The following is a 15,171-nucleotide window of genomic DNA, read 5'->3' on the forward strand; positions in this document are numbered from 1 at the left end:
GTGTACGTACTTACTTTGTATATCTCCAGAGCTGTACTTCTCTTCACAAATTCCAAAATATACTTCTCCATTGTAAGTTCCCTCTCCTTTTTGTAACTGTCAAACCTTGTCCTTGCCTCATACACTGCTGACATCTCATCCTTCTTGTACCACTTGTCCTTGTATTTTAGCAAAACTTTCATTCCATCGTCGACTGTCAACTTAATATCCACTTCCTCAAAAATCTTGCTCCTTACCTGTTTCCTTCTGGGAACGAGAGGGCAACAACCACAGCTTGTTTCTATTTCTTGATTGTGACAAGCTGCCTTGCTTTCAGCTGTTGTTTCCAGCAGTCGTGGTCCTTATCAGCACTAAAAACTGGCAACACCGGCCGCCCGCCACATTTGCTGACGCTACTCATATTTATGACGTCTTTTCTTCTAAACTACTAGTTAATCTCCTCTTCCTGTTGCGCTTACAAAAGATTAACATAAACTTCACAAACAAATGATGAGCACAAAGAACAACATCATACACAACAGTCAGTGGCCCCAATTTTGGTTTATACAGTTATTAGATTACTTTAGCAAAATTAAATTTTATTGAAAAAGCAAACCATTGTGCCAGTTCTATGAATTTTTTAAAACTACTTATACCATATTTTTGTTGTATATAGTACAGAATACTTATGTTGAAATGAATAATGATTGGTTTGGATTACATAATGGTTTGAAGCCATTGGCAGTGATAATTAAAAGGATTTAGTACATAGTAGTATGTGGTTTCTTTAACAAAGTTATAGTATACAATTTCAGATATATATTCCTTAATTTGATTTTTAAGTAATCATTTAATAGTACAGAATAATTTTTACTATCTGAAAAATGCATTTTTCCTTACATATATACTATAACATCTCTTGCTATAAAAATATTTCTCCATACATGAAGTCCCGGTTTACCATGGAGGTTCAATTCTTGAGAGGCATCGTAAACTGAAAATCGTTGTAAGCCGGAAAATTGTCGAAAATCCTCAAAAACCCATGAGAAAACCTTACTTTTAATTAATGCTTTGGGTGTATTGAAAAGTATGTAAGCTGCATTTTATTGCATTTTTCATCAAAAAACCGTCTAATGATTAATATGCCCTTTTGGAGTCATATTTCTTCTGTCGGGTGGGCGTTGTAAGCGCTGTAACCTTGAAACATGCATCGCAAACCTGGAAGTAATTTCTGTGTAATTGAAAAGCGTTGTAACCTTGGAACATTGTAAGACAAAACCATCGTAAACCGGGGAATGCCTGTACATGCATTTCATGATCAGTCACATATATCTCTCTCAATGTATGTGCTAAATACATGACATTTTAGTTCTTTTAACAAAAAGAAAGGATTTCTAGTAATCCTGGGTTTTCGAGGTGCTTTTTTCCCTAATACATAATACCATTTCTCAAGTGACTGTTAAAAACAGCATGATTTCATATGTATATGTATGCTATGATGAAGGCTAATTTTATTTAAAATAAAACATTGCAGGTTTACTATCAAAAGATCACATAATGCCATCATTTTCTATTCTCAGTATTTATTTGTTGGTGCCATTCGTTTATAAGTACAAAGTACCTACTGTTTTCTTTGCAATGCATTGGTTTGAAGTAAAGCATAATTGGGTAATGCCACTCTCCCAAGCTTGAATTGAAGTTTTGCCTCCAGGTAAAGGTAACACTATTGCATTTTACACATTTTTTTTCAAAGAGGGAAAATAATACCCAAGAAATTTCAAGGATGCTCTCCTCATTCAGCAAACCCAGTGAAAAGCAAGCCCTTTGTATTTGAGATGAAAAACTAGATTTTTATGCCTAGTAATATTTGTACCCTTTTGATTGCTGTAAGTTTACTCCCTGTAGCTTCTCGTACCATCTATTGTAAGTTAAAGATTTTTATATATATACGTATATATATACATATGGTAACTTTTAGTGTGTATATACTGTGTGTGTGTGCGTGTATGTGTGTAACTGAATTGTTCTTGTTCTTATATTTCCACATTTTGCAGTTAGAAAAATCAAGATTATAACTATTTCAGTAAATTTCCCTCTCACACTTAGGAATGGCTGTTCGGAATGTATTTTTCGATTAAGTTTTGTTTTGGTTTGCCTAGACTGTTGTTCTTAATTAACTCAGTTAATGTAATTTTGAATCAATATATGTTCTAGTTAACACAACAGAAAATTTGGGAATCAGTTTTTTTGGAAATGCTTTGGATTCACCTCAGAGGAAATTTGGTCTTTCAGCTTTTGTCAGTCTAGCAGATAATGACTAAATAATGTACGTAGTCTTTAAAGTTTTGGATGCTATAATTTTGCAAGTTACTTAGATTTATACTTATAAATATCACATAAATACTGACAGATATAGTAATGATTTCAGTGTACATAAGTTTTTAAGTGTTTAGATCAAGCATGCATGCTGTTTAATTTTGACCTTAACTTTTTTATAAGCAAAGATAGTGTTACATATTGATTTTTTAGAAGAAATGTGGTATTATTGAACAGGAACAACTTGGTTTTAAAATTGAATTAAAGAATAATTAAAAGCAAAATCTCTTTCTCTAGTCATCCAATATTGAGGATGTTGGGTACTTAAATATATGCATATGCTACATATTTTAAAAGGTGATGAAACTATAAATTTTCTTTCTAAGTTTGTGTGTTGAGTGGGCTTTTTGAGATGTTTCAACTACCAACTCATTGCTCTTGTCGCAGATGAAGTTTTGCGGGGTAGTAATTGAAATTTCAAAATAAACCCAATTCTTTGGATGCCTCTCATTTATTAGCAGTAGTCATATACAAAAGTCAACTTTTACCCTAATTATTATTAGATTTTAGATTTAGTCCTTGGAAACTATTGATCTTTTTCTTTATTATATTAAAAAATTTTAAATTATACGATCAACTTGTTGAGTAAGGATTGGATTTTGTTTTCTTTGAGAATTTTTTAACGAATTTTCTCTGCTTTTCTGTTTGTATCCTACTTGTAATCCAGTAGAGACTAATTTTGAGTTACCTTATTACAGTACAAGGAAGGATATGAATGGTTTTGATAAAAGAACGTAATGTGGGCCACTGCAATTGGTATCAGAAGAACAATTTTTATACTGGTAACAACATATTTCAAATCGGAGATAATTCTAGAGCTAATGAAATCTACGGTTCATCAACTTCAGCAAAAAGTTGATACTGTATTGGTAAAATACTTGATAAAGTCAAGTTGGTTCATTTTGAGCAAAATGGAAATGCTATAAAAGATTTGAAAGTTATCTATTTCCTTCCCTTGAGTAATGGTTTATTGCATGTCTATTTTGGCTCGGTAATACTTTTAATTAATAAAACCATTTTACTCTTGGATAGATTATGGTAGATTATGGTGAAAAAATTAAGAACATTGCATTGGACAGTTGTTAGTAGATTGATGATTAAAAATGCAATTGACAATTGATACTTTAGTAAAAGTTCCCATACAGCATTTGCAAAGCTTTTCAATTACCACCATTTTGCCTATTGTATTAAATTTGGAAAATTCTTTGTTAATAAGCAAGTAGAGAATGATTCTTTTATAGTTTTATAGTTCACTTTTCAGTTTGAGCAAGCCAGAAAGAAAAAAAAATTAAGAATATGTATTCCAGTTAAGTTTGGATTAGAAATTTTTAAAAGGAAATAATTTAAGTGAGAAAGATTGGTGCTAAAGTTGATCATGGCATCCAAAGGGTTAGGGTGGCATAAAGTCTTATATTTTGTGGTAATCTAAGCTTGCCTTGTGAGAGTGTTTAAAGGGTGTTTATGGCTGAAGGACTATCAAATCTTACGTTCATCTGTCTCTATCTTTCTGAGCTTTCAGAATGATTGTTTTCAGAAGTGACTTATCAACTTGATCTCACCTTCGCCTTTTTTTTCTTTTCTTTCCCTTATTGGCTGTGACTTGTGGACTAACAGAAAGGCCTACATATATTGGTATGTAAGAGAGAATAACACAGTGCATGTTCAGCATGGCAGTTAAAGCACTTTCTACTTAAATGATCAGATCACATGTGGTGGGTTCTTGACATTTGTTTTTATTAGCTATCACAGAACACCTTTTGCAATTCCTTACATGTTTAACACTCATGTGTTCTGTCTTGGAGATCATTTGTTTTTACCTCCGGATATGTTTTGTTTCCCAGTATCCTTTGATTAAGTGCTAGTGTTCTAATTTTTTATCAGCTGTATTTAGGAGTGTGTGTCTAGGAAGTTTAGGGTAAATTTAGGTTGCTGTCTAGTTTATTTCACATTACCATTGTGGAATATGGAATAGAAATCATCCTTGGGAATCCCAATTGAATGTTTTAAGAAGGTTTTTCAGAGCTATAGACTTCCTAAAGTATGCTGTAGAGATAAAACTCATCTATTACGAGTTTTATGCATTGGAATACGTATTTGAATTTTATCGTTCTTATAAAAAGTACGATTTTACTTCATGAATTATTTAGCAAATGTTAAATTAGATATGTACGTAGAATATTTCGTAAATCCAGCAAAAATTAATTTAGATTGCTTTTTGGTGAAGCACAGTTTGTAGTCCAGTGTTAATGTGTTTGTTATAGAGAGATGGATATATCAATTGAGTGGATATATCAAACCACCTAATGTTAGTTCTAGGTTAGAATTTTATCCTATTGTATGAATGTTAGTCAGTCTTGAGGATTATTACAATTAGCTTATTATCTTGTGTAACCCCTTGCTGTTTGCAGTGTATTGAAAAATTTACCGATGGTTGTTGTAGATGTATCCGCAAGTACGTAGTTTTATTGTAGTTGAGCTGTAGCTAGTGTCAGACAATTTAGACCAGAAAGGGTGTCAGCTACATAACAGCTGTGTACTTTTTATAGTGAGTTTTGGGAAGAGTAAAATGACTAGCATGAGTGCATTGGATGAGAAAACCTGTTGAAACCTGGAAATATGCATTTGCAGACTTCAACCACTTCCAGTCCAAACATGAAGTCTGGTCGATCGTCATTCAGTGGATCAGTTGGTAGACCTGCTTGGGTGGAGAAAGAACTGGCAGGGAGAATCAAGGTGAGAGAATTGTAGATATACTTTTATGTACAATGGATGGTGATGTGATTTAGAAGTGGAGAATCTGATTTCCTCTTCACATTGTAAGGAGATGCTAAGCCTTTGGTGTATGTAGTTTGCATGGTAGAAGTAGATCATGTAATTGTAGGAGTGATTACCTTAGATACAAAAAGGGACATTCTTTTTTGTTCTTTTTATTTTAGGTGAAGAGATTCTTTATGCAATTTTTTTGAGTTTAGTCTGCATCTCTTGTAATATAAATCTCAATATTTTTATGTAATTTAGATTCAAGGCAGGAAAGGAATTACTTAACATGGTACGTGTTAATGTGTTAAGTATTTGGGGTGACATTTAATCTTGATGGAGCTTGCTTAAATGGATTTAGTTCTTTATTCACCAAAAAAATCCTTATATACTAGTCTGATTTACACACAAATCCAGTATGAATTAACTCAGTTATGGGTGTTAGTAGGTTAAGTTTTTAAAATCCAGAATTTGCAATTTAGGATTTCAAATTTTGCCATCCATGGACATACACATTCATCCCCCCAACTCTTATGCATGTAGATTAGTCAGAAGTAAACATTATTGATGTTAATAGGTCCATTGACACTCGAGGTATTTCTTTGTGGTTTTGTTTTGGTGAGCCTATTTCAATAAGTTCAATAAATATGCCCCGAAGTGCATAAACAATAATGCTGGCAAATCTAACCAACCCAAGAAAACCTGAGAAGTAACTGTTTTTGAGTCAGGAAGACAAAAACATACACGAAGTGAGCAATTTGTTGAACAATGTGGACAGAAGATAAGCAGTGTTTCAAGTACCCCAAAATCTTAAGGGCATAGGAATGTAATAAAAGGCCTTTATGGTGTGGCATAAATGTCACCCACTAGGTCAGTGAAGTTATACATACAAACCCCACAGCAACATAGGATACATTGCAGTGTGGGAATTAACCAAGGAAGTAGACTTCTAGAGCCTGCTGTGGAAATACTGAAAAACTGACAAAATTGTAAACATTTATACTTGCTAATTACACTTTATGCCAAAGAAGGCAACAACAGAAGCAACTATGTGAAAAGCACCACAGAGAGTAAGATATACCCAATTTATTTGTGGCCCTTAAGGCATATGTCAGAGTACCATGACAAATGATTAAATGTCAGCATTGTGAAGCCAAATGTTACTAGAAAGATTTCATGAAGCTAGTGATGTTGCCATAACACTAGATCTAAGAGTGAAGATAATGGCAGGTGTAGCAAAAGGATATTGATATGAATGTTTGTTTCCATCTAGAATCTAAATTGACTCTCTGCTCTTTATCATAGTAATGGAAGAAAATCTGAGGAAGAAGTGATGAAAATGTTTAAAAAGTGCAAGAGTGGTATTAAGTAGAGATGACTGACTTTCAACATAAGGTAAACTAAACTTATGGGGATTTGAAATGAAACAAAGTAAGAAGTATAATCAGGGTAATGGTGTGGTGGTGAACTCTGTACTGTGGGAATATAATGGTGTTAGAAGGGGTGCTCGTGGTAAATGGCGTTTCATGAGGTGCTCATGATACGGAAATGGTGTTACATGATGTGCTCATAATAAATGGTGTTACATGAGATGCTTAAGATAACAAATGATGTTACATGTGATGCTTATGATTATAAAATATACAGGAGTAAGAAATTTGTTCTTTCCAGAAATACATTGCAATAGTTCGTAGTTTATTTTCATTCTTTGTATTTTGCAAAATTTACTGATGTTTATCTAAATCTCTCATAAAAGGCTTGACAACTACAGGTCTGCCATCAAGTGATGAATAGATACTAACTGAGTAACATAATCTGCATAAACAACCCACATATTTTCCATGTCCAACCACAAATCTTTTGTATGTAATAGATATTATTTGGCCTAGAACACTTCTTGGGAAAACTCCAGAAGTTACATTCCTGTATTCTCTGTAGTCCAATCTACAGTTAATCTGTGCAATACTAGTAACTCTTAAGGAATGCTCCTCAGCTCTAATGAGTTAAAGTATGTAAACAAAAGCCTCATGACCAACAGTCAAAAACAGCACCAAAGTCAAGATTGCGTATGAACTTTATAACCATGATTCAGGGATTCTGTACATAACTTAAAATTGAAAGAACATCACAGGCACTCAGGATTACGTACAATGCTTGAAATTGAAAGAAGAGCATCATGACGAACTGGATCAGGAACAGATGAAGAAGGAGTACCTCCAAAATCATCAGCATGTACATGCAAGGATGAGTCATGTCCGCGTACAGAAGGTGAAGAAACACACTTATTACTCTCAACACTCATACTGTCACAAACACATCCGTGAGGAGAGACCCGGCCATGGAGAGGAGAAGACGATGCATTACTTGCACGCACAGGAGACACAAGGCCATGTATTGAAGACGAGGGAGCCTTCCTTCCACACACTTCACTTTCGACCACACAAACACGATCGTGTAAGGGAGAAACACGACCCATTGTTAAGACCAAAGGTTTGTTCCGCATATGAACAAATGACAAATTTTTAATCAATTAGTATTTTTCATAGCTAACAAACCTGAGGTCTTAACATTTTACTGCCCACCTGTAGCCGCCCCTCTCTCTTTTATTATAACACCTGGGTTGGGGAAAAGAATGGAGCGTCAGGAGGTTTGGTGCACGGTCTCTGACCAACTATCACCTAGTATGCGCAGGAGTTGCCAGATCTCACAGATTCCTTCTTTACAATCTTTAATTGTGTTAACTGGTTACCAGCTGGCACTTGGAAGTTATCCTATTGTTAAGACCAGGTTTGTTGGTTATGAAAAATACAAATTGATTAAAAATTTGTCATATTGGGGAACATCCTTATCTGCCCCTGATATCCCAGAGTCTCAGAGAAACTTTACATCATCGAGTGTTCCCGAGTTACCCAAAACGTAAACTTGAGGACAAAATGTTTTGAGGGGACTCATAACGTAACATGTTGAAGTAAGCCTGAGCCATTTGCCTTGCTTCATCTCATTGTGAAGGTAATTTTAACATTATGAGCATCATCATGACACTATTACAAGGCCATAGAAAGAAGATGGTATGTACCTTGTGTTTTCTTTTATTGAGGGGGTAAGCCATGACTTTTTCATAGTTATATGGCCTAGTAATTTTTTTATAGTTTTTATACCGGGCAAAAATGTGTTACACCTAGCCATTACCCAGTTTTTCTCTAGTGTACAAGCTCTGTAATACAGTGTTTTGGAAATATTTTAGTCTTAATTTTTGGATTGAAAAAAGTACATGTATATCTATATTAATATTAAATAGGATTTGCTATCATAACAGCATATACTTGGGGAATGCTGTAGTTTTAAAATAATTTCTTCAAAAAATAAATTGGATGTAAAAATAAATAAAAATATTTTTTTCTTTTTAAAGTTAGCGTTGTTCTGAGAAATCGTTTAGATTTTTACTAAGAAAATCATGTTGAATTTATTCTTTTACTATGATATATTGTTTGGATTGAGAGAGGATTTTGTCTGGTTTATAATAATTGCATGCAAGTACTAAGTATCATTTTGGGCCACTATAAAGGTTTATACAGTAATCCCTTGATTATCTGGATTAATAGAGCCAAGGCCCTGTTTGCTAATGGCAAAATTCAGATAAGGGCAAGTCAAGTCTGTGGGTATAAGGGCAACTCCTTAACCTTCCCCAGCCTACTTTATCAGTATGGTATAGCCTTAGATAATAAATATGCCTATAAACAGTAACCATCACACTAAACTGAAAACTTTATGCATATTTGCATATTTGTAATCAAATTTACTGCATAAATACACTGTGCGAAAAAAGGCAACCCCTTCTTTTCCTATCTCTCGTAAACAACACATAATTCAGTAGGTGGGTAGGGGTAGCCTACATTGTTTTAATATCATTAATGTATTTTTGTACAGCAACTTGCTTATCAGATGTTACCGTAATGTATTACCATATAAGATACAAAATGTGTGTGTAGCTGTTGGCTTAGATGGAGTGTTACACTTACAGTAGTATCCATAAGTAAAATTGGCTATTGCAGCTGTATTTAAGATAAAGGCAATGGTAATGAAACCGATATCTTACTGAATCCATTTATACTGTATTATCATATTATATCACCATCGTATTAAAAAAAATGATCATCCGCCATATGTATTTAAGTAAGCTAGGCTAATGTTTAAATTCTCAGAATCGGCTGGTTGAGGCATACTGCCATAATAATTAGGGGAAAAACTTTTTTAGTTGAAAAAGAAATGGATTATTACTGGAGTAATTTTTGGACATGTAAATATAAAACGGTTATACAAAAGGGTAAATTAACATACTTTAAGATGAAATCCCTCGAAATATACAAAGCAGCTGTTTCTTGACACACTTGTTTGTCATACTTGATGTTGCTCATGTCAGTTCTTTGGTATGTGGTGCCCATGCAATAGAGTAAGTGGTGGTTAATTGTAAGAGGCTATGAATTTTTACATAAGCCATCAGTATTTTAATTTTGTTTGAATGCCTAGCCTAGTATGTACAATATACCAAAACTGAAATTTGCTTTACAAGCATAACGTAGTACAGTATTAATTACCAAAAATGAAACTCTCTCTCTCTCTCTCTCTCTCTCTCTCTCTCTCTCTCTCTCTCTCTCTCTCTCTCTCTCTCTCTCTCTCTCTCTCTCTCTCTCTCTCTCTCTCTCTCTCAAAGCCACTTGCAATATTATTAAGACAAAGTGTAGATATAGGCAAGATTTATGATGAGCAAAAATTAGCATATATTAGCCCTACTTTCAAAAGTGGATCAAGACTAGAGGCAAGTACGTGTATTATGAAAGTGTATGAAAGGGTAATGAAGAAAAATATTATGAAACATTTAATAAAAAATAATTTGTTTAATATAGGACAACATGGTTTTGTTCCCGGAAAAAGTACACAAACCCAACTGTTAGTCCACCTTGAGAACATATACAAAAATATGAAAAGCAGAAATGAAACACATGTGGTTTATCTAAACTTTGCAAAAGCTTTTGTCAAGGTAGATCATAATATATTAGCAAAGAAAATTAGAAAGCATAATATAGTGGATGAAATAGGAAGATGGTTAAAAGAATTTTTACACAACAGAAAACAGATAGTTATTGCAAACGATGAGAAATCGGATGAAGCTTAGGTAATATCCGGTGTGCCACAAGGTACGGTATTAGCTGCATTACTGTTTGTTATTATGATTGCAGACATAGACAGTAATGTTAAGGACTCGGTAGTGAGTAGTTTCGCTGATGACACAAGAATAAGTAGAGAAATTACTTGTGATGAAGATAGGAACACGCTACAAAGAGACCTTAACAAAGTATATGATTAGGCAGAGGTAAATAGGATGGTATTTAACTGATAAATTTGAATCAATAAATTATGGAGACAGAGAAGGAAAGCTATATGCATATAGGGGACCTAATAATGAGACAGTCACAAATAAGGAAGCAGTTAAAGACCTTGTTGTGATGATGAATAGGAACATGTTACACAATGATCAAATAGCAATTCTATTGGCAAAATGTAAAGCAAAAATGGGAATGTTTTTACGACACTTCAAAACAAGAAAAGCTGAACACATGATTATGCTTTATAAAACACATGTTCGTAGTCTACTTGAATATTGCAATATGATATGGTATCCCCACTATCAAAAGGATATTGCACAAATAGAGTGTACAAAGGTCCTTTACAGCTAGAGTAGAAGAAGTTAAGGATCTTGACTACTGGGAAAGACCACAATCCCTAAAATTATATAGTCCAGAAAGGAGAAGAGAACGCTACATTATAATTTAGGCATGGAAACAGATAGAAGGAATAGCCAAAAACATCATGGAGCTAAAAATATCAGAAAGAGCAAGCAGAGGTAGATTAATAGTGCCCAAAACTATACCAGGAAAAATAAGGAAAGCACACAGGACACTAATCCACTACGCACCAGCATTGATAATGCAGCATCTATTCAATGCGTTGCCAGCTCATCTGAGGAATATATCAGGAGTGAGCGTAGATGTGTTTAAGAATAAGCTTGACAAATATTTAAGCTGCATTCCAGACCATCCAAGAGTGGAAGATGCAAAATATACCGGAAGATGTACTAGCAACTCTGGTAGACATTAGAGGTGCCTCACACTGAGGGACCTGGGGCAACCCGAACAAGATGTAAGGTCTCTCTCTCTCTCTCTCTCTCTCTCTCTCTCTCTCTCTCTCTCTCTCTCTCTCATATATCTTTTTTATTTTTTCATTGTGCTTGATGTATCTCATTACTTGTGTTTCTCTCCTTTGTATTGTAACTTTTGTTTATCTCTTTTCTCCAGTAAAATTATGACAAAACAAAGTGATGTTTTGTGATGAGTTAAGTGACGTGCTTTTAAGCCAACAACAGTCTTTCTACATAACTTATTTTTTGAGAGTTCGTGTGCGTGTGTGTTTCTTGGTGTAGTATCACTTTTTTTTTTTTCTTTATTTACTGTACATGATTTCGTAAGTGGTATAGTTGACTCGTAAGTATGACTATCACACGTATTATAATAGTGTATACATAGAAAACATTTTATCACTTTATATTCCTTTGCTAATTAGATCTAGTATTTAAAATGTGAATTTGTAGATGTTGGCAACACACTATGCTACAGTATATGAATCGTCTCGATGCCATCAACTAAAATAACTGAGTGTGTATATTTATACGAACAGTATTCATACACGCTTTGGATATCAACTTTTAGGTAGTAAGTTTGTTTTTACATCCTTTATACTGTAAACGTAAACATGAGAATAGTTTAACGTGAAATAGAAATGAAAAAAGGAAAGTGATGGTATAAAAGTCTTTAACGTATGTGATACATCAGTTGTTTTCTCTCTCTCTCTCTCTCTCTCTCTCTCTCTCTCTCTCTCTCTCTCTCTCTCTCTCATCTGTATCTTTCTTTTTGTTTTTTTATTTTTTTTCTTAATATTTCATTATAAGTTACAGTCAGATGCCTGCCTTCCCCTCTCCACACATCCCACACTGCATTCCCACCCTCCTCCCAGCCTGGGAACCTCCTCCCCTTCTCCACCCACCTTCCGAAACAACCCCTTGTCTGTGAGAGTTCTTGTAAACATTTTGATTACTGTAACCCTCCTATGACACCCAGCCATCTGACCTCTCTCCCCTTCCTTTCGAAAATTTTCCAGGCTTCCCACATCCCTGAACCCTTTTCTCATTCTCATCATGGGTGTAAGCTGTGTAACCAATATTTCTTTAGGCTGCATAGGATTTCTAATCATTTGAGTTTTTTTTTTAATAATAGTACATAACTGTATGACTTTGGTCCGTGGTCTGGTGGTGTCTGGCAATGAAGATCCAGATAATTGAGGGATTACTGTCAGAATGCAGTTAAAGGGTTGTGAAAAGAGTAAGAAATTTGTCAGTCACCATTGCCATTTTGAGTTTTTAACTAGTTTTTAAGAAGATTAAGGTTTATTTGCTGCATAGTAAATTATATGATAGTGCATGAGGGTTCCAGCTCCTTTTTACTCCAGGTTTAGTTATCTTGGTTGGAGAAAAAACTAAATAGGCTCTTGAAGTCTCCACTTAAGTTTTTTTTTCAGTTATTTGTGATAACATTACATGTACCAAATTGTAGATGTTTCAGCAGAATTTTGATCCTTAAATTTGCTTGGCTATGTTGCACTGCCATATTTCAATATGTATTATTGGGATTGCTTTATAATATTAGTGACTGAAATTTAAATTTGTTTGAATGATTTACTGTATATAGAGAAAATATGTTCTAAAAAATACATCTCATTTTATAAAAAAAAGTTCCCAAAAAGTAAATAAAGGTAAAGATAACAATAATTTCTGACAACTAGTAGTGTAAGGAAACTGGAAAACAGTTGAAAATGATTGATGAAGCTTTTGTCATCATAAATTTTCAAGCAAAAATTTAATTATCTAATTTTTTTACCTTAGTACAGTGTACTTCATGAGTGAGTGAATGAATGAGAGAGATCAAGGAAACAGACATGCTGTAGTAGATTCACATCAACCGTGCATCTGATATCTAGGCCAGTCCCTTACAACGCTCATGATTGGCTGTTGATAAGCCAATCACAGTGCTGGAAACTCTGTCTCTCTCAAGAGTTCACATAGGCAGGATGTATATTCCACCTCTCCTGAGGTATATGTCTTTCAAAAGTATCCCTGGAGAGGTGGCAATACATCATGCCTATGTGAATTCTCTTGAGAGACTGAAGGTTTCCAGCCCTGTGATTAGCTTATCAACAGCCTATCTGGAGCATCGTAAGGGACGGGCCCAGACATCATATGCACAGTTTATGTACAGTTGATGTGAATCTACTGTATAGTGTTGTAAAGCACAACACTTTTTACAGTATATTTTCAGATCTGTAGGATTGTCTGTGAGAATTAAAAAATTACTCTGGTTTGGTAATTACCCATTAGTGTTGCTAGGTTACTATGAATAATAACTTTTCCAGGGGGTACTTGAAAGTCCTTAATAGTAAGTGTAAAATGTTTGTTTGGACAGTTTATTCTGATTCAGATTTTAGAACCACTGTGTGAAAAACTTGAAATTTTTATGTTTGGAGTTTATTGTTGCTCTGATAGTAGTATAGTAATAGGTGAGGTTGATTTCATATGAGAAATAATATATGCTAGAATAGATAAACCTTCTGTTAAATAATAATCAACAGGACAGCTAGAAGACTGGAAATTATTTCTTCTTTTAATTTACACCAATGTTTCAGGAATCCTTTCCCATCTGCAGGGCTATAAACAGAATTAATTTTTACAATATTGAAAATTATGCTAAAATAAGCTAATATAATTATAATAAACCTAGTTTCTTAAAGTCGTTAAGCTAAAAAAAGAATAAAGACTACAAAGCAGCCTGAAGCTAAAAGTAAATTAAAAATATAATTCAGTGAAATAGCAAAAAAGAGGGTTGGCTGTTAGTAACTGGTAGAGAAAAGAATAGTAAAAAAAAAAAAAGGGGGGGGGGGGGGAGAGAATGTGAGTAATAGGCAGTCAGGTAATATGTATTGGTGTGGAAGTAATTTGGTTGTTTAATGATGGCAACAGTTTCTCAATGTAAAGTGATTCTAAGAGAAGGAGCGAAAGACTAATGGTAGTTTGACAGAGTACTTTGTAAATATTGTACTGACATTATGTACCATAATTTCAAAATAGTAATCTGTCAAACTACTGATTGTTTTTCTCTCCTCTTAGAATCTCTCTACATCAAGAAACTGTCTCCATCTTTAAACAACCAAACTATTTCCACACCATTATATACATATTGCCTAACTGCCTATTTACTCACATCTCTCTTTTTTTTCTCCCCCCCGAACTTTTTTTTTTTACCAGTTAGTAGCCAACCTTCAGTTATATTCAAATCCAAAGAAATAATAATACACAGCAGTTGAGCAGATGCCAGGCTGTACACAATTATTTTAATAGTCACTAAGGATTTAGTGTTTGTGTCATTGGGAAGGATGGTCATGAATCCCAAGATAAAGAAGTTGGATGCATCTATTATGTAGCAGGTTGATACTACTAAGTCATATTGAGACTCAAAGGGTTCACCAGAACAGTATGTTCTTAAATGAATAATGAAAATTGGTGTAGGTTGTAGTTAAAGAATTTGGACAGTTGGGTAGGAAGGTAGTGAAGGAAATTAAGGAAAAGTAATAGTACTATGTAGAAAGCCCTGTATCCTTTGCATTGTGGCTCATTGCAAAGAACCCCTAGTATAGGTACCAATTAAAGGCTTACTTGGAAGGGTACTATTTTAGGAGGAATGTAGAAGTAGAAAGTAAAGTCACTCCCTATAGGACTGAAGGTTAAAAAACATAAATGCTTCTTAGATGTAGACAAGATTAGATATTAAGAATTGTTTTGTATACTACATTATAATCATAGTTATTAAAGCCAATTTTTTTTACATTTCATCACAACTTTGAGATTTAATGTGAAGCACAGTGACTTCAAAGGTTGTGCTTTGTTGTGAATAAAGC

The 15,171-nt window shown here is 34.1% G+C and overlaps 1 protein-coding gene across 8 annotated transcripts in view; it reads left to right on the forward strand.

Annotated features, from left to right (window-relative positions):
• The window catches only part of LOC135224616 (serine/threonine-protein kinase D3-like), a 459,833-nt gene that overhangs the window by 291,596 nt on the left and 153,066 nt on the right, over nucleotides 1–15,171 (forward strand). For 5 of the 8 annotated variants that reach the window (XM_064263796.1, XM_064263793.1, XM_064263798.1 and 2 more), the window contains exons 6-7: nucleotides 3,970–3,987; nucleotides 4,984–5,088. The exons of 1 other annotated variant lie outside the window; for it this stretch is intronic. In XM_064263796.1, coding sequence (XP_064119866.1) covers nucleotides 3,970–3,987; nucleotides 4,984–5,088 — 123 coding nt within the window. The remainder of the gene's footprint in view (nucleotides 1–3,969; nucleotides 3,988–4,983; nucleotides 5,089–15,171) is intronic. 2 more of the 8 variants (XM_064263797.1, XM_064263800.1) reach the window with 1 other exon arrangement.

Source organism: Macrobrachium nipponense, chromosome 12, assembly GCF_015104395.2.
Source record: "Macrobrachium nipponense isolate FS-2020 chromosome 12, ASM1510439v2, whole genome shotgun sequence".
Classification (NCBI taxonomy): Eukaryota; Metazoa; Arthropoda; class Malacostraca; order Decapoda; family Palaemonidae; genus Macrobrachium; species Macrobrachium nipponense.